Source organism: the organism of the source record quoted next, unplaced genomic scaffold (genome assembly GCF_019419815.1).
Source record: "Pyrus x bretschneideri cultivar Hongxiangsu unplaced genomic scaffold, Pyrus_bretschneideri_v1 Contig7, whole genome shotgun sequence".
Classification (NCBI taxonomy): Eukaryota; Viridiplantae; Streptophyta; class Magnoliopsida; order Rosales; family Rosaceae; genus Pyrus; species Pyrus x bretschneideri.
Window position 1 is genome coordinate 9599630 of NW_025999809.1, and position 25826 is coordinate 9625455.

General features: G+C 34.1%; 2 protein-coding genes across 5 annotated transcripts; both read left to right on the top strand.

The window, feature by feature from the left end:
• LOC103945179 (thioredoxin O2, mitochondrial) lies at window positions 1-2432 on the top strand. 4 transcript variants are annotated; one of them, XM_018646953.2, is made up of 7 exons: window positions 1-279; window positions 390-455; window positions 550-600; window positions 711-790; window positions 1028-1072; window positions 1299-1393; window positions 2167-2432. In XM_018646953.2, exons 1-7 carry the CDS (start codon window positions 57-59, stop codon window positions 2171-2173), a joined length of 567 nt encoding a protein of 188 aa, XP_018502469.2. In that variant the 5' UTR covers window positions 1-56; the 3' UTR covers window positions 2174-2432. The 4 variants fall into 4 exon arrangements, with proteins under 4 accessions (XP_018502469.2, XP_048429562.1, XP_048429563.1 ...); XM_048573605.1 differs by having other exon boundaries at window positions 2230-2432; XM_009355717.3 differs by having other exon boundaries at window positions 2-279; window positions 2226-2432.
• Window positions 2433-13262: 10830 nt separating this feature from the next.
• On the top strand, window positions 13263-17181 carry LOC103945235 (protein RGF1 INDUCIBLE TRANSCRIPTION FACTOR 1). Its single transcript, XM_009355775.3, has 4 exons — window positions 13263-13785; window positions 15122-15196; window positions 15937-16086; window positions 16509-17181. The coding sequence occupies exons 1-4, from the start codon at window positions 13579-13581 to the stop codon at window positions 16842-16844; spliced, it is 768 nt and encodes a 255-aa protein (XP_009354050.3). The 5' UTR covers window positions 13263-13578; the 3' UTR covers window positions 16845-17181.
• Window positions 17182-25826: the final 8645 nt, after the last annotated feature.

Below are 25826 nucleotides of genomic sequence, written 5' to 3' on the forward strand. Positions count from 1 at the left end.
ACCCCACACAAAGAACCGAATCGAGAGACAAAAATGGCGAGGAATTCAGGGTTGCCATGGCACGGCAATTGCTCGGCGATCGCAGCAAGTTCTGCGCCGCACTTCTTCATCGTTACAACCTTCCTTCCAGTTCTTTCCAAACCCTGGCTTCTTCAATCCCCACCTCACCACCTCCGCCGCCCACAGCAACCCCTTCCACCTCCCAACCCTTCTCCAATTCCCTCCACCACTCCCCAAACCCTCGCTTTCTGCAGCTTCGACCTCTCTCCTCGCCCTCGGGTACTCCCTTTTTTTGTTATTGTTTCAGCCATTGTTCAAAGTTTCAATTTTTGAATTTTGGGTTTTGGAATAGCTCATTAAATTGAATTCTTGATTAACTTGAATTTCAGGTTCCTCAAACATTGTTGTCATTAAGTCAGAGGATGAATACAGCAGCGCAATCAGCAAAGCTAAAGGTAATTTTTCTGGGTTTTTCGAATTGTTTTGTTGTAAGAAAACTTATCAAACATTTATGCAAGTTATCTGATTTATTTGCTAAATTTCATATAGACGGAGCTGAGCCAGCACTTTTCTACTTCACTGCAGTCTGGTGCGGGCCTTGTAAGTTCGAAATACGTTTTCCTTTAAGCAACGAAGTCATTGGCACGAAATGTGGCGTAATCATGTGTTTTGAACTTAAAATTGGTACTTTGGTGTGATCTCTTGTGCAGGCAGGTTCATATCTCCAGTCATTGGAGAGTTGAGCGAGCAATACCCACATGTAACAACATATAAGATTGACATCGACGAGGTGCGCATTCGCATTGGAATCTAGTTATATGTTAAGTGTTGTTAATTATGAAATCTAGTTATTTGTTACGGGTTTCAATTCTCAAGTTAGTTTTAGCAATAACTTTACTTGTGGGCTCATAGCCATCTGGCATGGAATGGTTAGCTAGTTTGATGTAATTTTATTTATTTTTAATTTGGGAGCATGATTTTTTTTTTTTTTTTAATTCATACCTAACCTTGTTTATTCTATCTACAGGAAGGACTTACAAACACTTTGGGCAAGTTGAATATTTCCTCTGTGGTAAATGATTGCTCTTATTATGTTTGAAAGAAAATGCTCCAATTTGTTTTGTTCTTCGTTTATAGCTTCTTTTATTCATGGCACTCATGGGATGATCTTTTTAGGATGGTCTTTTGAATGGATTATTACTGGTTTTGCTTCTTAGTACTTCTATATGTTTTAACTTGGACATGGTGAAATCCAAGCTCCATTTGGTTTGTGATCTGATGTGTGTATTTTGGTGCAGCCTACATTCCAGTTCTTTCAAGATGGAAAGAAGTTGGCTGAAGTTGTTGGTGCTGATGTTGCTCGCTTGAGAGACACTTTTGGAAAACTCTACAAGTAATTCTTTAGTACATTACACTACACTTGTGTGCTTTCTCATTTGTGAATGTGGTGTTTATATGAAATGCATAATAGTTTTTAGCGGTTCAAGTTTCTCCAAATGCGATCAGTTCTATAGCTCAATTTATATTAAACCCTCTCGTAGGATTCCATTTCGTGTGTGTGTGTGTGTAACTAAAACTGTTGGTGTTGATGACACTTAGAAAGTAGCTTTTGGAAAACGTGGTAGTTGCATAATTCATTTGCACTTTATCTTTGGAGCTTACTACTGGACCATATGATCCATTTTGAGAATCAAAAACCAAAAAACTCTCCGCAATGTGGAACCTTCTGTGGTTTTTTGGTGTTATTGTTATGTGATGATGGTGTAGGTGAACAACTGTGTTCCTCCTACATTTATGTCAATTTTGTCTCTTTTTTACGGTTACGGCACTTAATTATGCATTTACTAGCTACTTGATTGTCTGTTAAAAAAAAATTTTGCAAAAAGAAAGAAAATCGTAAAGGAAAACATTTGGTGGTGTAGCAATTGTTGGGGATCTGTATGCTGTTAAATTTGGGTTACTCTTTTTGTATTGGTTTAACTTGTGTAAGTAGTTTCCAAAGAGATGCATAAATTTAGGATTCTTGGACATGCTTGTGAATCGATAGCTCATGTTCTCTTGAATTGCTTTTGCATGTTAACAATAGAAAGCGTTCATGCTTTTGCTTTTGTATTGCACTTCCTCACTCTCAGTCAAACGCAGAGACACTGACACATTTCCTTATAGTTTCTAGCTTTCTGCTGTATGATCTGGAATTATGGCTGAGCAGTAGTTTTGTGTTCCAGGCAGGAATGAGTGAGGATGATCAATTTGCGCCCGAAAAAAAAAGACGATCAAGAAAGACTATGGACAAAGGGGAGAATAAACTAAAGGAGATTGTAAGAATTATTTTGTGCTAGCAAGCTGATTGTAAGATTGCCTTTTCTACTATAAACGGTTAACTTGTTCGACAAGTTTGGTTTTTGAAGCTCTATCAAATTTGTGTTGGTTTATATGGTAATTAGTTAAAATCCAAAACCCTCCATGAATAGACAGTGGGGTTTTTCTCACATGGAAGTTTAATTGGAATCACTACCAAGATATAAACTATATATTCACAATGGGTTAACAAAACAAAGCTATACATATTTTCCCCGCATATATGTGAGTCGAGCATACTCCAGCCAAGTGGAGTTAACTAGCATTTGACTCTGAATATTAACACAAAAATCTCTACATTTGATGTCATAACCAAATCCAGCTACAAGGGAGGTTTCTCTATTAATCTAGGGCAAGGGAAGATGATCGAAGATGATCGAAGCTGAAGTTTGGGGCCTGTATTTCGGACTCCAACTTGCTCTTGAAGAAGGCATATCTAAATTAATTATTGAGAGTGACTTTGACCTTGCTGTGTTATTGTTGAATCAATCTGTGCAAGATATTTTTCACCCTCTCGCTACCCTTTTGAAGAGTTGCAGGGATAATGATGAGATGGATTGTGCATTGTGAGTTGAAACAAGTTTTAGGGAACTGAACAATGTCGTATATCAGCTAGTCAAATAGAGCTACAATTTGGACCCTGGTCTGTATATTTTTGAGCTTCCTCCCATAGCTAACGCAACATTTAGTGAATGATCTTGTAGGAGCCTTTAGGGTTGCTCAATTATATTAAGGAGGATTTTGATATAGGCGCCTCGTTTTTCAATTTCGTTGATTATACATCTATTTCTTTTAAGGATTTGATTAAACATCTTTTCTACAATTTTACATTTGATTATATTGGTACGTTTGATAACTATAATATGGGTACGTTTTGTTTTTTAGTACATTTAGAATCTAAACGTGCCAAAAGTTGGTACGTTTATTTTCAAATGTACCAGAAGTTTTAAATACATTTTTTATGTAACTATACTTAAAAGTTTAACAAATTAATGAAGTTTTGTTATGAAAGTATTAATGACTTTTTAGATAAAGGAAGAGACTAATTAAATATAATAACATAAATAAAAATTAATTTTTTTAGTGATAATAAGGAATTAGTTAAATTCATATTTTTAATAAAGCCACAAATTTAAAATTCCTAGATTGTAGGAAATTAGTTCTTCGCTAGCTTAAGTGGATATATACTAAATAAATTAAACAATACTGAGTTGACAATTGTTCCAAACGTCTTAATCAAATTTTATAAAGGAACAAATATTTAGTCTAAACAAATTGGAAAAAATGTGAGGGATTCTAATTACTCCTTATATAGTTTAATTTGTTGTAATCTTATAAGCCATTCAATGTGTGGATGGTCAACCCACTACAACTCTACATGTTTGTCCACTAATTCACTTGTTGCCTCATCCTTCCATATAAAATCACACACAAATACACAGATAGACATACGCCTGAAAAGAGAGAAAAGAAAGAAGGAAGAAGAAAGGAAGAAGAAAGAAACCACAAGACTCATGGCAAAGAGAAGAAAAAGAGAGGAGAGAATAGAGAGAATTATATTTGTAATCTTATTACTTCATATTATAAATGAAAACATCAATGTTACTCCGATGACATACTCCAGTCACACTGACTGTAGAGGAACCTCGTAAATTTTGTATCTTGTTTATTTATTCCACTACACACACTGTCGATTTTACAACACGTTATCAGCACGAGAAGCTCTGGTGTCAATGGAAAGCATAATGCCACAAATCTTGTTCACCTCTGTCGCCTGGAATCTCATAGATAAGAAAATCTTTTCATTTCTTCTTAAAATCTTTGTACAACTGATTTCCCTAAAACAAATGTATATATGTTGTTGTATGACTGTATATCATCCTTTGCAGAAGTAAAAGAGTACAAACTCAAAATTCGTAAAGAATCTGATAGCCATGTAAACAGCCTCGGAACTCCAACTTGTAGACCTCGGATTGAAATACTTTCTTCTTCAAAGTTGTTCGTACGCCCAGTACCTACAACATATCAAATTTTCAGAAAATTCCAATAGTGCGATCATTGTAAATGCCTGAAATACCAAACCAGTTTTCAATTTCCACAGAAAGTTAGACAGGCAACTTATGAGTACCAAAACTCCATTTCGGTAGCTCAGATCAAAATTGTTTCTTCACGAAAGTTGTTCAGTATCCTCTTATCCATATCATACTAACATTTGAACTAAATAACGGTTTGATCTTCTCATAAATTATAGACACTCTTAACTCCAAAACTATGTGAACCGTTTCGACTTTTTCGAAATTCATTGGAGGAGGAACAACAATTGGAACTTATTGTTACTATTACCTCCTGAGTAACCAAAAGGACTTAGAGTTGTGAAATGAAAAAAAAAAAAAAATACTAAAATAAAAAGAATGAAACAAAAGAAGTAGCGGACCAAGAAAAAGAAAAAAGCAAAAAATGAGAACTTAATTATTGCATTTTCAATTTTGGCATATTTATGTGTATAATGTTGTTTTAAAGCCATATCACAAGTTCTATTTATTTATAATGGGTAGAATTATTACCCTTTGCTTTAAAGCTTTGATATTTATGTGAATGGTGCTGAATCAAAACCCTTGTCACAAGTTTTATTTACTTAAAAGTAATTTATTTACCATGGTTGGAATTACTGTATATTGCTTTAATTTATTTATTATATTTTTTGTTACGATAAGTACATACTGGACCCGAAGTTCTTCGATCAGATCAGAACCTGAAGTTTTTTTATCATCATCACATAAAATGATTGAACCTGAAGTTCTATCATGCAAAAGGATCAAGAATGAAGTCCCTAGATCTTCAAGATCGGACATGAAGTTTCTTGATAAGTAACTTAAGTTTGAAGAGCCGAAGTGCCACAACTTAATTGTAATAATGACCATGAGAGTCTCAATTCATAGGCTATTAAATAAGGACCAGAAGTTCCTTGAGGTATGATACATTTTGCTAGAGAGTTTACATCTCGAAATTTTAATGATTATTGCATGTCATTGGGTATTGATGTTGAACACCATGTTCCTCATGTTCATACTAAAAAATGATTTAGCATAAGCATTTATTAAGCAAATGAAATTGATTACCCACGTTCTGCTCATAAAAACGAGATTGCAAGTTTTTCTACATGTGGACATACCATTATACATAATTCACTAGTAAGTTTGGTTGAGACCAATTATCAACCATTAATATTTCTCAGTACAACTCGTGTTTGAGCACCAGCCAAACATTACACATGTACAAGTTTTTTATTATATTATTTGTGTGCCTATTGCACTGTCACAATGTTCTAAAAATGAGGCCTGAAAGCAAATTGGAAATTTATCTTGAATTTAATTCACCATTTATCATTCAACATTTGGAACTCTTGATTGGGGATATTTTTACCGCGCGGCTTGCAGATTAGGATTTTTTATAAGACAATTTTTCCGCCGTTAGGATGAGAAAATAACATCGTTCCAGAAGAATAATGAGAAAATATCATTACATAAAAATGATGAGAAAAGACCGTTCCAGAAGAATGAAGAGAATTTGTCTCATTTTGATTCATGAAGCAATCAATATAAAAACGAAGTGAGAATAATTGAATGATGCAACGATATGCAAATCAAATGTCAGATGCATTTAATGATGCAACGAAAGTAATAAAATCACATATACTTGTTGCAAATGTGCCTACATGAATTGATGTTCCTGTTAGACAAAATAATGTGGTAACAAATCTATTACACGCCTGAAACGTGGCAGACCCTTAGATTCAAAAGGTTCAGTACTTCGAAAGAAGAAGAATATGACACTATTAAACTATTGCATTCCCAAAGCATAACTATTGCATGCCAGAAGCATGACAGTCGCTGTATGCATGTCCCAGAAAAAGACAATCCGCAGACATAGGAATGTTGATATCTCGTGCATGAAGCATGATAGACATATATGTTCTAATGACTCAACTCCCGGAAGTGGAGATTAAAATCCCAACTCTATAACGCTCTAGAGGAGGTTATGATCTGCATTCTCTAAATTATGACTATCCTAGAGGAAATTGTGTAATGTCCTTGAATAGGCAATAGATATCCAAAGAAATGAAAAGCTTTTATGCATGTGCATGCACATGAGAATATATGATCAATGATTGATGACAACCAATGATAATTTTGGTTTTTACAAGCAGCTACTAAATTCATCAATGAGCTGTATTGATATTAAGTCACGTTCTTTTGTTCATCGACGAAAGGAAATATTATTTGCCAAAAATGGAGAAAAGCAATTCCATTACAATCTTGTAAGAACGTGAAAAAATGGACCTATATATATGTGTATATAATACAAATAGCCAAATAATGTTATATATAGGCATTTGTAATACAGTGAATTACACCAACATGATATGACGTTAGGTTATTAATTGAAACCTGAAATTATGCTTTTATAAATAAGTTCATATGAATGGAGAATTATATACGAAGGGTTATGAGTCGCCCACATCATATCTCCATAAATAAATCCCTCAAATATACATGGAAACAAGTTACTCTGTATAAAGTATAAAGGAATATGTGTTATGAAGTGTAGAAAATCTTTGAAGGATTCAGATTGCTTGAAGAAAACCTTGGAAGGGTAAAACATAAAATATTACTTAAATACCAATGAATGGTATAAATTGCCTTAATGAGTACTATCATTATGATATTGTTGTAACATACCAAAATCTCTTGCAAGAGTTGATAATATTAGATTTAGACTCATGAAGAGTCTAAAAAGTTTATAAAGTGTTAAGAAAGATATTGTCTCGAATTGCAGAATCGAACAATATGCCAACACAAATCTTATCCATGATGTTTATAAAGAATCATATGGATTGAAGATTATGAGTTGAATACTTAAATTATTTAGACACTAAGAGTGATCATTCATCTTCATGAAGGTAAAAATAAATTGATATTTGGTTCAGAAGTACCACATCTTAGTGAAGTATATGCTTTATTGTATTTACACAATATATTGAATGAAATGAAGCTTATCTATTAATATCTCTGAGAAATTACAGACATGTATATACACATAAGTTAAAATGAACAAACAAGAGGGAACCTTCACAAAGGCTGCTCATGTGAAGTCTCAATACTAGGAAATACCCCAGAAGAGGTAGGCACCGAAGCTTGATTATTTAGAGCCTTAATACTTGGTGAAACTCCAGACGGCTGAGACAATGGGTGTTTTTGGAATAAAGACTCGAACCCTTGATTGTTATTTTGAGTCCGACCTTCGAATTTCAGTAGCTGGTCGAGCTTTCTTTTTATGCTCGTCGAATAATTATTTACAAGCATGTGTAACACTCTATTCTCGTGTTTGAGCCCTTTAATTTCTCGTTTAAAACTTATCACATCAGCTATCAATGATTTAATTTGGTGAGTTCTAGCAAGTAGGCGTTAGCCCATATTAGAAACAGAGCCCGCATACTAAATACTGAGAGCTAAGGAGTCTTGAACAATTGACTCATTAGACCGGTTTGAAAGATTCTGTTATCCTTGGGAGTGAGAAGATTCCTAGCTACCACTGTTGTGGTTAGGTCATTCTTCATCACAGAGTCCCCAACCGTAAGAGGATCATTAGATGATAAGAAAGATGAGCGCCATATATTATCCTGACGCAGCTCAGTCTGTACCACTCTTAAGACTAAAATCTAAGCAAATGTTAGATAGGCAAGCCATTTTTCAGAAATGATGAAGGAAAAATAAGGTCAGATAAAATATCAGAAGTGCAAGAAAAGGAAATTCTACATCCAGTAGTTTTTCGAGCATACATTTTGAGCATAATTGATGCCTCTATAAAGGAAGAAGCAACATGGCCACTTGTTCAAAAATCGAAGAGACGCCGCTCTCCAAATTTCAAAAGCCAGATTTTCAGGATAAAGTTCGTCAACATTTCTCATACGCAATCTCAGCTTTTGGATATCATGTGCAACTTTGTCAAAGATCTCTCATAAAGTTGAAAACGCGTGAATCTTATTGTTTTAATTACACCACAGTTGTTGACAAGAATAAATGCACAGCACCACTACTTGCTATTGAGAGAACTCTATATATGTCGATATTCGTCCTCCATGGCAAGATAGACCTACAAAAATAATTAAACTCTTCATCCTTTTCGAGAATGCATCTTCAATAAAGCCTCTCAAAATACTCAGTAGAATGCATATTCAACAAAGCATCTCGAAATACTCAGTTTTCTTCCTCTCCGAAAATACCTCTTCAAATAAGTCACATCAAAGGAAGAATATCTCATATCATCAGGGACGAGAGCAAAAGTATCTCATATCATACAATCTCCCTAGTCCTTTTATTTGTTCTTATTATCACCTAGAGGACAAAGCAATCAGTCGGAACTTGAAATCAGATTTCCAGTCAGGAATTGACTACCTAGAAACTTTCCTGATTGCTTACCTAGCATTGCTCTTGAATACTTATTTTCAAACTGCTGATATGATGATTGGAGTTGCCAAGCATGATGAGTCACTGAGAAGTGATGTTCTGAATGACCTTTCAAATGCAAGGCTTGCATTCCATTTCTACATCAAATGATAAATACTGCAAGAGAAGATGTCAAACTTGTATAGGGAAAATATCACTTCTGCAAGGGGGAACAGATAAGGCAAACGAAAATGATACATTGAAGCATGTGGAGACAGCACAACAAAACACAAACTGATTCATCCCAGACGAAGCCAAAGATCACTTGATATGTGGAGTTGCTTGTGGTTCCATTTCATTCAAGGACAAGTCCCAAGGATCTTGAAGAAATCATAAGTCCGATTCAAGATCAAGTGTCCACCACCCTTGAATCAAATTCCGTTTCAGATAAAAAGACTAAATTCAGACATTTGGTGCAAGTCTAGCAGAAAGTCCTACAACCCAGTTCAAGAAAAGGCCTGTGGAAAGATAACAACAAGTAAAGCACCTCATTTGGCAACTCTCCCCCGCTAAGAGATTAAAGTAGAAGGATCAATGATCAACCTAAAGAATTTGAAATCAGGGGAAGATACTCATCAGGGGAAGCATCCAAAACAGATCAAGATTTTTTAACAAGTCAATTGAAGACTTAAGGCCATCCAAGGGGGAGTGTTGTAATCTTATAAGTCATTCAATATGTGGATGGCCAACCCACTACAACTCTACATGTTTGTTCACTAATCCACTTGTTGCCTCATCCTTCCATATAAAATCACACACAAATACATAGACACACGGCTGTAAAGAGAGAAAAGAAAGAAGGAAGAAGAGAGGAAGAAGAGAGAAGCCACAAGGCTCACAACAGAGAGAAGAAAAAGAGAGGAGAGAATATAAAGAGTTATCTCCGAGGACGTACTCCAGTCACACTAACTGTAAAGGAATCTGGTAAATTTTATGTCTTGTTTATTTATTCCACTGTACACACCGTCGATTCTCCCCTCCTTCCTTTTCTCTCTCTTCTCCAAAAACAATCCCTCTCTGTTTGAACAAAAACAAAAAAAAAACAAAAAAATCCAGCTGCAAGTGAGAAAAGGTCCATCAATGTGTTTGGACCGCATGTTTTAGGCAATTAAGCACAACACAGTTATTTATGGTTCTCTAGTATAACAAGGCCGAATACCAATGGGCCCTAAACTCAAATGTAATTTCCATGCTCTAAATTTCTCATCGTATATTATTTCTCTTGTTTTTGTTCCTTAACATTATGTTTGGATGAGGGAAATAAACATGGAATTTTGGTAAAAGTCAGAATTTATAAATTAACAGACACCAATTCTCTTGTTTGGATTCATAAGCATAGAAATTTAGAATTTCCGCATGGAAAAAAAACTTGGAATTTGGGACCTCCAAATCCCAAGTTCAAATTCCATGTAAATAGGTGTCATTTCTCAATTTCTATGATTGAGAGTTTAAAAATAACAAATTCTGTATTCAATTCCATTGTTCTTTTAGGTTAACCAAACAAGAAAATTTACAAATTCTAGAAAATAAAATCTCGTCATTTCAATTTCCGTCATTTTAAAATTCTTTAATAATCTTAAATTCTCTCTTCATTCCTTCATTCTCAAGTACAGAACAACAAAAATGCGAAAATCATCACCCGTTGTAACAAGAAGTGTCAGTATTTAAATTGAAAGCATTAAAATTACTATTCTTTTTAAAATCTCACACGAAGTTCCTTTCTAAAATATAAAACTATAATTTTACCTCAACCAAATTGAAGAACTTTGAAGGAAATACCGGTCAAGTGTCTGAGTAATAATTAAGTAGAAAAATACACATGTCAAACTAAGTGTAAGCAAATAGCATTAAAATTGATCATATCGTTTTTTAACGTTTAATATGTACTTAACACGAACAAATCCTTTGAAGAATGCGAATACATCATATATCTCCAATATTTTAACACGACATAAATAGGAATCTTAGGCTACCATGGCATCCACTAATAGACCATTAGACATTATTATTGGAAGGAGAATGAACCTAGTTTATTAAAAAAATTAAACAATACCTAACTGGTGTTATTGTTAAACGTTATTGTGTTAAATCTCAATTTAACTATTTTAGGGAATATTTTGGAAAGCTAGTTGTCCGCTTTAATTCCACGTGAACCTCTGCCTAATTTTTCACCCAACAATTGCTTGATGCAGCTGGTGAATTTGCAGAATGCATGCATTCCTTCTTGTCTCCTTTTTCCAGTCCCCTTGTTTTGTTGTTTGATATAAAACTACTAATCACTATTCTAAACACATTAAAACCCTTAACTATAACCATAAATTTTTCTCAAATTCCATTTTTCTACTTCTAATCCTTCAATGTTTGTCATGCTTATCTTTCAATTAATTAAACATATATGTTCTACTTTTTTTTTTTTTGTTAAACAAAGGGACTAATAGCCCGACAAAAGAGAAATTACAAAATAATGTCATATGGTCGGGAGAGATATCAAAAATATTATATAATAGTAACTGCTTATAGGAAGATGAAACTTGCTCAAAATTGACCGGACCCAAAAGGCAAGAGAGGCTTATGTTGGCCAACTCATCAGCAACAAAATTCATTTCACAATATATATGTCAAATATTATATTTCCAGTCACGCACTAATATGTATTGCACGACATGCTTGATTCAACTCACCAACATATTGATTGTCACTGGCACCATGTAATACCAATTGGACAACAATTGCAAAATAAGACTCCACCAAAAGGCACTGAGTAAGTTTCACATATTGCTACCTATAACAAATTTTATATATCACTCTATATCTCTCGTCACGTGATAAAGTTAAAAATCGCATCAGGTAAGTTTTACACTATAATCAAACCCTCCACCTGATTCACTGCTGGGCTTAATTTCGAGCATATGAGTAGGATCCAAATGGGACACACCTCCCAAAATGAGAGGACAAACATGACCATAATTAGGTGTTTTTGAGTCATTCAATACATAACAAAATAGTTTTTGAGTAATTCGATGAACTTTTAAAATCATATAATCCACAGACCAAGTATATATATCCTTTTAAACTTGTAAACAACGTATATACGTATTAATATATAAACAAAAATGAAAAAAAAAAAGGACACACCAAGTATGCATAAATACAAGCAAAAGAGCTGTAGGTCATGACTCATATGACAAAGCTTTTTAACCGAGGTAGTGCGATTGTACCTACAGCTAAAACAGACAAAACAACCAATGGTCTCATCATATTATTATTTCTTATTCTAATTAGTAAGCCAAAACAATGTACTATTTTCATGTTGCTGCATTAGATATTGTACAATCTGGGTGCTCCTAGCTAATCATGTTTAGCTGTTAATTACAACAGGATGATTAAGATTTGAAATTTTTTTTAGGGTAAAAATGGTTTTGAATTGATGCATTCACAACCCTGCTTGAGCCTACGTCCTCCTTATTTATGAAACCTGTCTGGCTTGAAGGTTTAGTTTATTACGGAGAAAATACAATTTGATCATTCTACAGCCAAATCTCAATTTATACGACAACTCTAAAGGATATAAGACAACACGTCTTATAGAGTTGTCCCAGGTAAGTGTTTCTTTCATACTCATTATTACTATTGCAGACATATACAGTACATACAATGCAATTCTGGCAGGAAAACCGATGCAAGGTTTTGACCCAAACTTTTGTTGCAATTTATTTGTAAAAATGTTAATGTTACTAAGAAAATTGTATACCAAAAAAGTAGAGAACGATTTCGTTTTTATTTGTCTCGGATTGTTTACACATCGGATACTAAGTTGGTCTCCACCGTATGGGGTTCCACAGGACTGAATTGGCACAGAATTGAGTTCTGCTTGATCGTTGAACTTTTACTTAAAAAGATAACCAAATCAGTTTCAAGTTCATCAATCTCTATACACTATGCAATATACGATTTGATTATATTGTTGAAAATGAAGTTACTGCAGAAGCTTGACCTAACACTTTGACCTGAATGATAAACATTAATCTTGAATTAACAAAATTAACCGGGCATATTATAGCCAGAACAGATTAAGCAGAAGGGGGGGTTCAATGCAGAAAAATGCACAGTAAATTAAACAGAAATATGGGAGGCGCTCAGATCACTGTGGAAAAAGGAATTGTGTTACAGTATTGTTGCACTAGTTGCAGTGCAGAGAAAGTACATACACACCGGTGGGCTGTCTTCCCGCCATTAACTCCACTCCCCCGTCCTACACCACACCACATGCAATCTCACTTCACCGCTGTTTCGATTTAATGACTTAAATTTTTGTAACGAAAACCATGATATTGTATTATTAGACTAACATCAAACAAAGGTGAACATATTTTATTTAACGCATTTTTCTCACACCTCACCACCCAATCCATTTCTCTCTCTCTCTCTCAAGTAAAGACACGCTCTCTCTTGTCTGAAAACGCAACAGTTCTGGAACTTTCACCAGCTATATATAAAATAGCATTTAGGTTAGGGTTTTTGAAACCCAACTTGGTAAAAAAAAAAAAAGGAACTAAAACCAAAGGCGCACAATAGTAATTGGCTAGCTATCTGTTGCTACAGTAGCAGCTAAACTTAAAAGGCCTTCTTCTCTTTCATACCATCCTCCCACTTCTTCAAAAACAGACACAATTCGTTGGAGAGAAACAAAGCGAGAGAGAGACAGAGTTAAGGGATGGTGACAGAATCGTATGGTGGCGGTGGTGGTGGAAACAACATTAAGCCTGCATGGCTTGAGCGTTTAATGGCCGAGACATTCTTTGGCGGGTGCGGGGTCCACCACAGCCGCCGGAAAAACGAGAAGAACGTCTTCTGTTTGCACTGCTGCCTTAGTATTTGCCCCCACTGCCTCCCTTCTCACCGCCTCCATCCTCTCCTGCAGGTACTCCGATACTACAATTTCTCACTCATCAAATTACGTCACCAAATTTCACCATTCATCTACCCTTTTGAATTTTCACAAGTTTTGGATCAAAGTTGCTCAATTACTTCCAGTTGGCTTTTACTTCTAGCTAGCTAACTAGCTGGAAAGTTGTAACTTTTTTAATGAATTGTAAGTTTGTAACTACCCTTGATTCCTGGGCGTGTGTTGAAAATTATTGTGGAATTGTACTGTACAATCCTCTGTCTGTTACTTAATTCTCTTTTTATTTGCTTTCCAGTGAATTCAGCTAGTGCAGTAGCGATACATATGTAATTTGCCTGAAATTTTGTACCTCTCTATATACTTCATTTAGTTCTTCGAACAATTAACAAATTCTACCATAGAGAAAGCTCAGTGATTGCAAATTTTACCCTTGATCTTCATGTTTAGGTCTTTCTATCATCTCATTTCTTATCTCTAAGAATTGAAAGTATTTTGTGGTTGTATTTGAAAACTTGTCTAAAAACCTCTTACTGAAATATTGTACTTTGCACTTTCAGATTTTCTAGTATGCTCCAAGGTATCTTATACTCTAGAATTTAGTATAATTAATTTCATGCAATTTTACATCTTCTCTCACTTTTAATAAATTTTTTCAACAAAGTGAAACTTTTACTCCTTGATTGTGGCCAAAGAAACAAATTAAGAAAGAAAATAATGATGAAGTTAATTAATTGTTGTTGATTTTTTTTAATCCGTCAAAATTGTGTTGTTCAATAGTATTCTAATTCTAGTCATCCTTCCATGCAATTACAATTGAATGTGTTTTTGTTTTTATAAAATTATAAATTGGAATTCCAAAAAGGTTTTATGATGTCTTCTTTGATTCCCACTTTTTTTATGTGGTTTGTTTCCTACTAATGCAAGATTTTGTTTCTATTGATTTCCACCCTGCAAAGGTTCCTCAGCTGTTCCTTTCCATGAAAGCGAAACTTTGACCATATAGTGTTTATATTCTCAAAAGATCCCACTCCTTTTAATTCAATTCAGCTCTCAGTTCATTTATTTTTCCGTCATGATTGGTTGCCTTGCTACTCGTTTCACCTAAATTTCCAACAGGTAATTGCCTGCCTGCAGGTGAGGTAAATAATTGGCTCTTGAACTTTTTGAAGTTAAAAAATTGTACTTGGACTATGCAAATTTACTTGATCACTTTCAGTCACACATTGCAGAAAATTTACCTCAACATTGTTCATCTTCTTTGTTGTCATAAGGGTAAATTTAACTGAAGGGTAAATCACCATTTGTGGCAGTAAACAAGTCCAATTGACATTGTTTTGGCTCCATGTGACAGGTTAGACGATATGTGTACCATGATGTGGTTCGGTTGGGTGATCTTGAAAAGCTGATCGACTGTTCCTATACCCAGGTATGACTACAAAGTAAAAACAAGAATGGGGGTAGAAGGTGATCAAGTAATATATTCTTCACTTGTAACTAGAAGGTTTTTAAAGTCCAATTCACTAAGATAACAAGTTTGACATCAAATTATTCTGGTTATTAATTTTGTGGTTTAATTTAAGTTTCAACTTGGTGAGATCAAATCTTCTGCACCCAAAGTGGGGGTAGCCTACTGTGTGACCCCAATAAATGTCTGACACCTATCAAATTTATGACAACAAAATTAAGAAAGGTTAAGATAATGAATACGTGTCAGACACTTATTGAGGCCATAGAGAGGCCACATCCATTTTAGGTGCAGAAGATTTGATCTCGCGTTTGGTATGCGAAGAGGAATTCATAAAAAGTAATTTCCATGTGTTTTCCTAGGAGATGAGAAATACTTTTTCTCACACAAAGTTTGGTAAAGTTGAGAAAGTAAATATAAAAGATAGAGACATTAATATTTTTGTTTCTTTATGGGATAAAGTTTTGGGAAAACAATTTGACAACGGCTTAGAAAAGATGAACGGAAAAAAATCTCTTCAATCCTCAAGGGTTCGGTTTTTCCGCCTTTTTCATAACATTAATTTCCATACATACCAAACGCACTGGAATATGATCAAACAAAAAAACAAATGAGTAAAAAAGAAAAGGTGATCGAGTGTAAAAGAAAATTACTATTATCTTTCCAATTCCGTTATAACAAGTTTGTTCCTTATTTGGCAGCCCTATACAATTAACGGTGCCAAAGTGATATTCTTGAATCAGAGGCCACAGACACAGTCTAGGACTTGCAAGCAGGGCTCTGCCAATATTTGCCTCACTTGCGACAGGATTCTCCAAGAGCCATTCCACTTTTGTTCTCTCTCTTGCAAGGTCCATTTCACCTCCATATTCCTCTCTCTCTCTCTCTCTCTCTCTCTCTCTCTCTCATTGTCCAATTGCCTATTTGATGGCTTTTGCATATTTTCTGACACACACTGGTTCTAAAGCCATTGCCAACGTTGAATTAATTTGCTATATGTCTTGGAAGCATCTCTACTGCTTTATGTGTGGCTTCAGGATAAGTAAGAAAAAAGAAAAATCCCATTTGCACATACTCTTTTTATTCAGTTTCCTGCCTCTTTTTGTTTCCACCTGAACTATGATCTTGATATTATTTTTTTTCTTTGATCCAAGTATTAGAGGCATCAAGGGTTTTCTCAATTTTAGGGTTACATTACAGGCAGATATATATATATATATATATATCTCTCTTAATCTAGCGGTATATCATGTAACAAATATATATGTTACAGGTTGATCATTTGGTGTACCAAGGGCAAGACTTATCTGGTATACTCTACCGATTTGATGCATCCGACTTCACCATCTCTCAGTTCGAAGGATTACGCATGGACGGCTTGGAGATGACCGAGGATGATGGCCACATGATGCCTAGCTCCACCGTAGAAGACCCTCAGCAATACAGAGCTTCGTCATGCTCCAATGAAGCAACCAGCGATTCGGTAATGTCACAAGAACCAGAGGTTATCAAGAAGAAGAAGAAGAAAAGCAGTGGATTCCTCCCTGGGATTGTCCTCTCCCTTAGCAGCAGGAGAAAGGGTGCTCCTCAGAGAGCTCCTCTTTCTTAGAATGAGAGTTCGGGAAAAAAATAAATAAATTGTAGGATTAACGTTATTGGCATCATATGAAATATGTTATATTAGGTACTAATACTAAGGTTGGTCGGGCCACGGTTAATATTTAGATCAATTTGTGAAATTTTCTGGCATGGCTATTGTCTGTATTGACTTTGCATGGGGCATTTCCATTACTGACCTTAGGCGGATGTAGAGAGAGTGAACCACATTGAAGGGTTTAGGCTCTCATCGTCTCCACCAATTTTGTATCTAAGAAGGTAATGGAGCTTTGCGAGTACATACTATAATATTTGTTTTCGTTCAATTATTTAAGCTACTATAGCTACCATATTGTGTGTTTTTTTGCAATATATATATATTTGGCATATAGTTGTTCTTGATTAGTATGGTATGGTTGATTCTCATTTTTGTTGGCCGTAATAATTTTCATTTGCATTTACCTTTGATTTAATTAAAGTCTCATGATTCTACTTTCATTTATTCAAGCAAAAGCAGAAGAGAAAATGTAACAGCAAAATTAGCAATAATCTTATGATTCTACTTCGATTTAATTAAGTCTTATGATTCTAGTTTCATTTACGTTCATACTAAGCACAATTTATTATTATTATTAATATAGAAATTATATTGAGTTTTTCTAGTACGCTAAAAAATACCCAAGATATATTGTACACATGCAATTTTCTAGAAAATATTGGCTCCTTAAGATTGAGGAGGAGTTTCTTTTCAATGTACTTTGTGCCCTATTCACAAAAATATGTGTTTATTATCGGAACCATTCATATTATATAGCACTTTATGTAGATCATTTATGTAAAAAGTCAATTAAAACTAAGATTGTTTAGTCCATCAATTGAAGCAAATAGATAGACAATTCGTAATGATTTTCCAAATCCGTCTATCTGTTTTTATATACTTTGATGACTAAATGATCTTAGGTTTGATTGATTTTTTTGTAGAAATGATATATACAAAGTGATTTATAATATGAACTGTTTTGATTATAAGTACAAAATTATGTGAATAGGCCACAAATTTGTAGGAGGAGCTCCTCCTTTCTTGAGAGCCCATTTCTGTTCTCTTTTTTTTTTTAGGTTAGCTTCTTATGTGATGATATTTGTGATTACCGTCAAAATGGTGTCCTCGTTGAACAAAAAAAGCAACCTACGAAGTGTATTTCTTGGGAGAGATTTCTCAATATATTCAGAACACGAGTTGTTATATTAAGCATCATAACATACATAAATAAAATATATTTTTTTTTGTTTTTATGTATTTATATAATAACAAGTAGTGTTCGTGTTTCGAATACAATAAAAAATTACTCTTTGGTTGGGAAGCAGAAAAAGTTTACTGTAAATGGTGGGATCTAAATTTGGTAAGTTTCTCATTTTCAAGAATTGTGATGGCCAATAGCTCTTTTTGTTTTTGGCAATGGCTTGACCCGACACATATATTAATTATATCATTACGACTTGTGACACTTCATCTACGTCTCCTGTGAGTCCCTGTGGTATCTTAGCATAGGCCGATGCAGAGGCAGAGAATAGCTCATTTCTCCATCGGACGGCGTTCCATAGGCTCCCACTTCACTACGCTAAGCCTGTAAACTCCTCTTTTTATATTCTTTTTGGATACAGCATCCATCCATTGATTTGTTTGGGATTCACTCAGCTTAAAAGACTCATAGTCATTAACGGGCATTGGCTTTAGTAGTTCGTAGCATTTACGCGCATAAGTCATAATATGTCAAATTTAGGATTCGAATACTTGAATTTACAACTCCTCCTATGTTTTTTCTTTATTAGTAAACCACTCAACGTAAATTTGCATGTAAGCTCAAATTTCCTCCCCTATGAAAAACTGTCGTCAATTAACTGTGATATATCATTTGTGGATTATTCTCATATTTTTTCGTACCACTATCATTTCTGTAAGGAACCCGTATGCATATAATTTCAGAAGGTGAATAAGAATGGAGAAGACTCATGATTTGATATCGAAGAAGCATCTTCTCTCTTAAGGTTCTCGTAAAGTAGTGACTGAGGCTAGCTATTAGCTAGTGTACTACCACAACGGTACTAGCTAGTTAATAGTTACCCTAAAAATTTAGGGTAGTCAAGATCTTCAACGACAGAAGGATCTTGGGTTTTAAGGGGTGTGGGGATTACCAAGAGGCCACATTTTGTTTGGGATCGTTCTGGAGGACTCGGACACAAGAAGTCTACAACAATGTACTAGTGTGACCTGGTTTTGCAGCAAAAGATGACAATGATAAACCCGAGGCTTTGCTGAGCTTCCCACCACACCACATGCTGCACAACAATTGAGCCTTTCGAATCTTTTAGTTTTTGCAAAGTTCTGTCAGCCTTTCTGTTCTCTTCTTTCTTATTATTACCTTCTTTTTCACTGACCAAAAACTTTCATGTAATTTGTTGCAGGAAAATAATTTCCGCTCACTTATTAGTTTACTTTTTGCATTGTTGCTTATTTTTTTATATTTGATTGAATAAGCAAAAGGATAAATGTGTAGAAGGATTAAATAGGTGCATGGAAATAACTTCTCATTGTTGTTATCACTTAGTTTTTATTTTTTTTTGGTCAAACTATAGATTTTGTTAGATTAGATGTTAGATTAGTCACCGACGGAGTTCGAACTCATGTCGTCATGTAAGGAATCAATACCTTTCCACCACTTTGGTAAAGGGTCACTTGCATATCACTTAGTTATTTATAAAAACTATAGTATGTAACTAGTTGCAGTACACACTTTGTGTTTGATTTAAATTTTTTAAAAGAATTAAGTTTAATTAATGTCAAATTATGCTTAAAAAAATTAGTGAATTGGGGAAGTTTGAAAAAGTATAAAAAAAGTTAGACGTGGAGTGCAAATGAGACAGGGGAAAAGAGAGTCGGTTTAGGATACTGATAGTGTGACATGGTTGTGATGATTAGAAAAAAAAAGTAAAAATTTGTTTGTGTGAAATTACTTTAATGCTCACACTTTTTTTAATATTTTCTTTCATTTGTGTTTAAAAGATATAATGATAATTTTATTGATTTTTAACTGACAATCATGGTTCTATTAATATGTAGTTTAAATATAAGAGAAATAAACAAAGGATAAGAAAAAGATGACCAAAAGGGGTATACAATAACAATAAGGGATATGTAAGTTCATTTTTCTGGTTTTTGAATCCTGGGCATTATCTTTCTACATTCTTTATAGGAGTCCCTTTGGTTGTGTTCAACTTGCGAGAGGACATTTCTATGGACACAACAAACACTAAGACATAAAGTAATTTAACATGTATGTTGTAATAGACTCGTACATAATTGATAGGTATTAAAATTAGGGGATGCTTAGGTATTGGTAACATGAAGGCAGGCTTTTCAAATAATGGAGTCATGAATTTGATCAAAACAATTTCATTCAACCATTTTGTAGAGCACATGTAGGAACATGTCGATTCTTGCCAACATATGTCAACAATTACTATAATATGTAGATGCTTGTTAAGGGTGACTACATGAAACTGTAGAGTAACGTTGAAAATTGTCAATGCTTGTCAACTGAGGCATTTTATTAAGCATTTGATATAAATAATAGAGTTGCACACAAGAAGAGAGAAAATGAAGACACAAATTATCTAAACTACATATTAATAGACCTCTCTTTGTCAATTAAAAAATGGTGAAAAGATTATTTTGTCTTATATTATAACAAAAAGTTAAGGGCAATAACGTAATTTCACAAACAAAATTTTGCTATTTTTTGTTTAAATCTCACCTACACATGATTTTAACATTGCTATTTTAAAAAAATAAAAATAAATAAAAAGTTAAAAATCTGTCTCCCTCTCTACCCACTCACTTTCATCCTCTCTTCTTTAATTTAAAAAAATAAAATAAAATATTTCAGACATTTTGTGTGTAGACATATACTACTAAAAAACAAAAAAAAAGAAGATAGTAATTTAGTTTGTTTTGGTTATTTTAGGATCAAATCCAACACATACAAATATGCATAAATTTTTGAAATTGTTAAACTTATAGACAATCCAGTAATCCCACGTTAGCTTCGTCACTGCTAATACATTTGATTTGAGGTAGTATGGTGTGACCAAAAGTGAGCCTAGAAGAAGAATCCAGTTTTCCAGTCAAGTATATCCACAAAAGCACCTACTAGTGTATGGCTTTTAGGATGTGGGATCGGAATCGCATTATTGGTTATGTGGAGTCAGGTGAGTCACATGGGTATGTCACATTCTATTTTCGGTTTCCATTGTAGGAACCTACGAACCTAGGCAGAGCCAACGTGTCTTACTTGTCATCCTTGGGGTTGTTACACGTGGAAAGTCTGGCATACTATTTTGACTCTCTCAGTATTTCCAAGGGAACTTCTCTCCCATGTTATTATCATTCCCTTCCATCCTTTCCTCTCACATTCTTATTTTTATCTTATTCTTTATATAAAAAAATTCAAAACAAGATGTAAACGTGGCGTAATCGCAATCGTTTAAATAAAAAAGAATAAAAGGAAAAAGAGATTAGAAGGGAAGAAAATCATACTCTAAGTATTTGTCAGTACAAAGATCCACACAACGTATAAGATAAATTATTGCAACTAGGGTTTCAATTATTGTATAGTTTTGTAAAATGTATATAAACTATTATGGTAGACGCGAATTCTTTTTACTTATTACACTTTAGAAAAAGGTCCATTGCATTACACTTCGTTTGCATCTAGGGTTTAGAAACAAGTCCATTGAATTACACTTCGTTTGCATCTAGGCTTTCTCTGTTGTTGATCTTACTGGGAGAATTCTCAGATATCGTTTTGTTATTTGAGTTTCTGCAGATTGTTTTGAATGAAGTTATGAGCTGCGAGTAAAAAGGTACTAGGTGGAAGTTTTCATCAAGAATCCTCCAATGTGTAGGTGTAAAAACTGCTATTTGTAAAGTTTTGTCTGCATATATTGCCTTTTTTTTTTCATTTCAAAAAAACACTGCATGTAAATACTTTCCAAACTTTCCACAGTATTTGAACTTTATCTTAGCTTTTCTCTACACTAGGTACACAATTTTATGAAGAAAAAAAAATATGAATTGCAAAAGAATGCAGGAGACATTTTCCTACTAAAATGTTTTTTCTGTCATAAGTTGTTCTTCTTGTCTTCCTAAAGGGTTTTTATTCGTTTATTCTGTTTCATCAGAAGGTGGAAGTTGCTCATCAAATAATTCCAATAAAGAAAGAAGAAAAGAAACACAGCCCATGGGCTGAAGTCATGGACTACCATGCAGGAGGCAGTGCGGAAAGTTTGTATTATGGGCTTGAATGAGCATTCCAATGTGAAAATGTTTTGCATATCTAAATTTCAGAGAGAGAGAGAGAGAGAGAGAGAGAGAGAGATGGAAGGAAGGGAGGTTTGTGTGATTTCCAAGGAGGAACAAGCTCGAGGTAATCTGATAATCATTATTGAGGTTCTTTCATTTAGAGAAGTATTCGGAACGTGGATACTTTGGGGTATTCTTTATTTTATAACTTTTAATAGATGGATTCTTGGATAAAGATAAAAAATGATGAAGCTTTGATGGTTAAAATTTTATGATGCGACATGCTAATGAGATTTTTTTTAAAATAAGATTGTTCATAGGGTCTATAACATATATGATATTTTGGAGTTCCATATATATTGCACTACAGTTATGGTTATGCTACCAAGTACGAATATCACCTCCTTCCTCCTGAAGTTAGATTTTTGGATACTATCACGTGATATGTATTATATAATGAGATACTAATAAGAATATACACTTTGTTACATGTTAGAGCTTCTCCATCTAAACCCTCAAACTTTCTATGACAATATATGAAACCCAGCTTTTGTTTTTCTTATAATTTTTCTGAAACTTAATTCTCATATTACACATTATTATTAAAAACATAACTATATATATATATATCGTAGAATTCAAACGGATAATGGCATAGCTGAATATATTGAAAAAGCTTGCCATTTTTGTTTTTCATTTTACGTAACACTTGATATGCACACTACATTATTACATTAAACATAGGGTAGTGTCATTCACACACATTTTTTTACCTTTCACACATTCTTGTTCATTTTTGTTCATTGATCTTCTTCAATTTATTCGGCCTAACGGCTAAAAATTAGGAGATGTGTGAGAAATAAAAATGACTGTGTGGATATAGCACCACCCACTATAGATTACACGACATGCACACCATATTAGAGATTCAACACTTCGATATGACCATTGCATTATTATAATATACACCCTACATTATTGGATTACATTGAAACATAACTACATATGCTGTAAATTTGTTATAGTCAATGAAACAATAGCATAGGTAAAATGACAAATGCTTGAACCTAAGTGTCTTTTCAACTCACATGACATTTGATATGCATCTCGTCCTTAAACTGAAAACACAATCATATTGTAAATCTAATTAACGTGATAATCGTGTAGGTTGAGAAAAAAACTAAGAAATTAAAAAAGTTGGATGTGCAGATTGCGATAGTGAAGTGAAATCTGGCAAATAGACTATGAGGCTCGTGAGTCGTGATGCAGGTTACCGTACCCATTCACAGTGGGGGACCTGAAATCACTTTCGATTTTACTTTTGGAGCGTTCAGATCAATTTTAGTTAATGAATTTCACTTTGAATTTCTACAATCTGATAAGAATCAGTTTGACACTTGGCCCTCAAATCTTCTCTGCAGAGTGTGACATTCAATTGAAAAGAGTTCCAATTGGGCACGGTTAATTGCCCAATGGAATATAGTAGGAGCTGCTTCATGCTGTTTGAAACTTTACTGAAAATTGAGGTCACGTCATAAAATTAATTGGTTATATAAGAGTAATTCAATTTACTTGTAAGCTTATGCAATGTTCATTTTTTTCTCAATGTAGATCATACTCTTAACACGCCTCATTATGTGTGGCCGTAGGGCTTTACACGTGGAGAACCTTCTCTGATACCATAAAGAAAGTTGAGGTTCCATCATAAATCCAACTGGCTATAAACTTGCTTAGTTATAAGCCCATTCAAGGTTTCTCATTTGTTCAATGTGAGATTCATACTCTCAACGCTTACAAATTGGGAAAAACTTTGATGTACATGAGATTTTCTAATGTGTTTTAAAGTATTTGATATTTTCTAATTTATAGAAATTAAAATCCAAGTTTACAAGACTTGAAATATCTTAGTCCGAAGCGTCATAGAACCTTTTGTTGTACACACATTGATAACTAGTTGTAAGGACAGGTTTTTCTCCTTTCAAAATATATACTTTTTTTAGTATCTATATACAATCATCGTCGACGCCTACTTAAGTAAAATTGGTCCCTTAATTTAACTGTGTTGACACTTAAAGCTTGTACGTACGATACATACGTCAGATTAGTTAATTATGAATCATGATAAACTTTGTTGATGTAAGCTGAAAACACATTGTGATATTTTCTAGTTGATTTATAAAATTTGAGCATGAAAATTATCAAGAGAATGTAACTACTAAAATTTGAGTTAGGGCATGTTATTGGCACCCAAATTTTGAGTTCCTCAAACTACTTATTAACAGTAGAGAGTTAAATAAAATGCATGGCAATAATTGAGTTGCGGGGAAAACTACAGGCTCAATAGCATGGACGATTTCAAGTTTAGAATGATAGGTTTACGAAGAGATGAGGTCGTATGACGGTCCCCATTGATCTCTGCAGAATCTGAGAAGTAGTTGGGACTTATGTAGGACTTTGGGAGACAGATGCATGCATGATCCATTACAACATTTCTATTAACACATTTTATTAACACATCGATCACACATCCATATCATAATAATTCCACACACTTGTCAGCCTTTTCAACTTGCATCTCGTCTCTCTCTCTCAGGTTTTTCTTTTGTACTACGTAGCATCAGATGCTAGCAGTTCTTTTCTGGCAAAGCTTTCCCCTTGATGGTCGAGCACGATTTCATTGCTCACGGACGAAAAAATGGCAAAAAATAAAGTATTTATTTCCCTTCTATATATGTACTATATTGGAACTCCAAGTCTTGACGGTAGGCGAGGCGGTGGTGGTTGTTAGGAGATGCAGATGTTTGTGAAAGGCGGAGAAGAAGAGGAAGAAGAAGAAAGTGAGAGTGGAGAGACAAAAGTGGGCCATCTTGCTTCTCTTTTTTATCAAATGTTGAACCAAGTGGGACCGATGTTTACCAGATATTAGCAGGTTCACCGGCTTTTCCTTCTCCAATTGACAACTCAATCCAGCCACCCATTTGTTGTAGAATGCAATGATTGATACTTATGGGTATGAGTCGTATGACTACAGATTTTTCGCTCTCTCTTTATCTTTCTCTGGGCGGCTTATTATGTCCCTTCCATCTGACCTGGGTGAGTTTGTAAAAAGCTAAATCCACTACGCTCTTTCTGAATTCTGATGTGAAAATTCAATTTCGATTTAAGGCGCTCTACAGGAGGTCATGTGGCAGCTCACTCACATGCAGGACCGCAGGAGGCAGGGTTGAGATAATACTTTCTCACAAATTGCAGGAATTTTGCACTTTTCAGTTTGAGATATCTAGTACTCCACTCCTTAAAAAATGAACTGGTCCAAAGTACATTTAATTCACCCAAATAAATAGTAATAAACTTGATTGAACAGTAATTAGTCAAATGCATTTTTATCTAAAAAAAATGAGTTGGCCCAAAGTCTAGTCGATTCGTATTAAAATATTATTAATTTTTTATAAAATAATATTATTTTTAATTTCGGATAGAATTTTTAACTAATATTGTCACGCCTTGTTTTATTTTTCTAAACTACAATTTGTGTAGAAGATGGTTAGGTATTTATATTTATATTTATATATATATATATATATATCGTTTAATTTTTTTTTCTATATTTTTAAACATTTTTTTAAGTTAATTAAT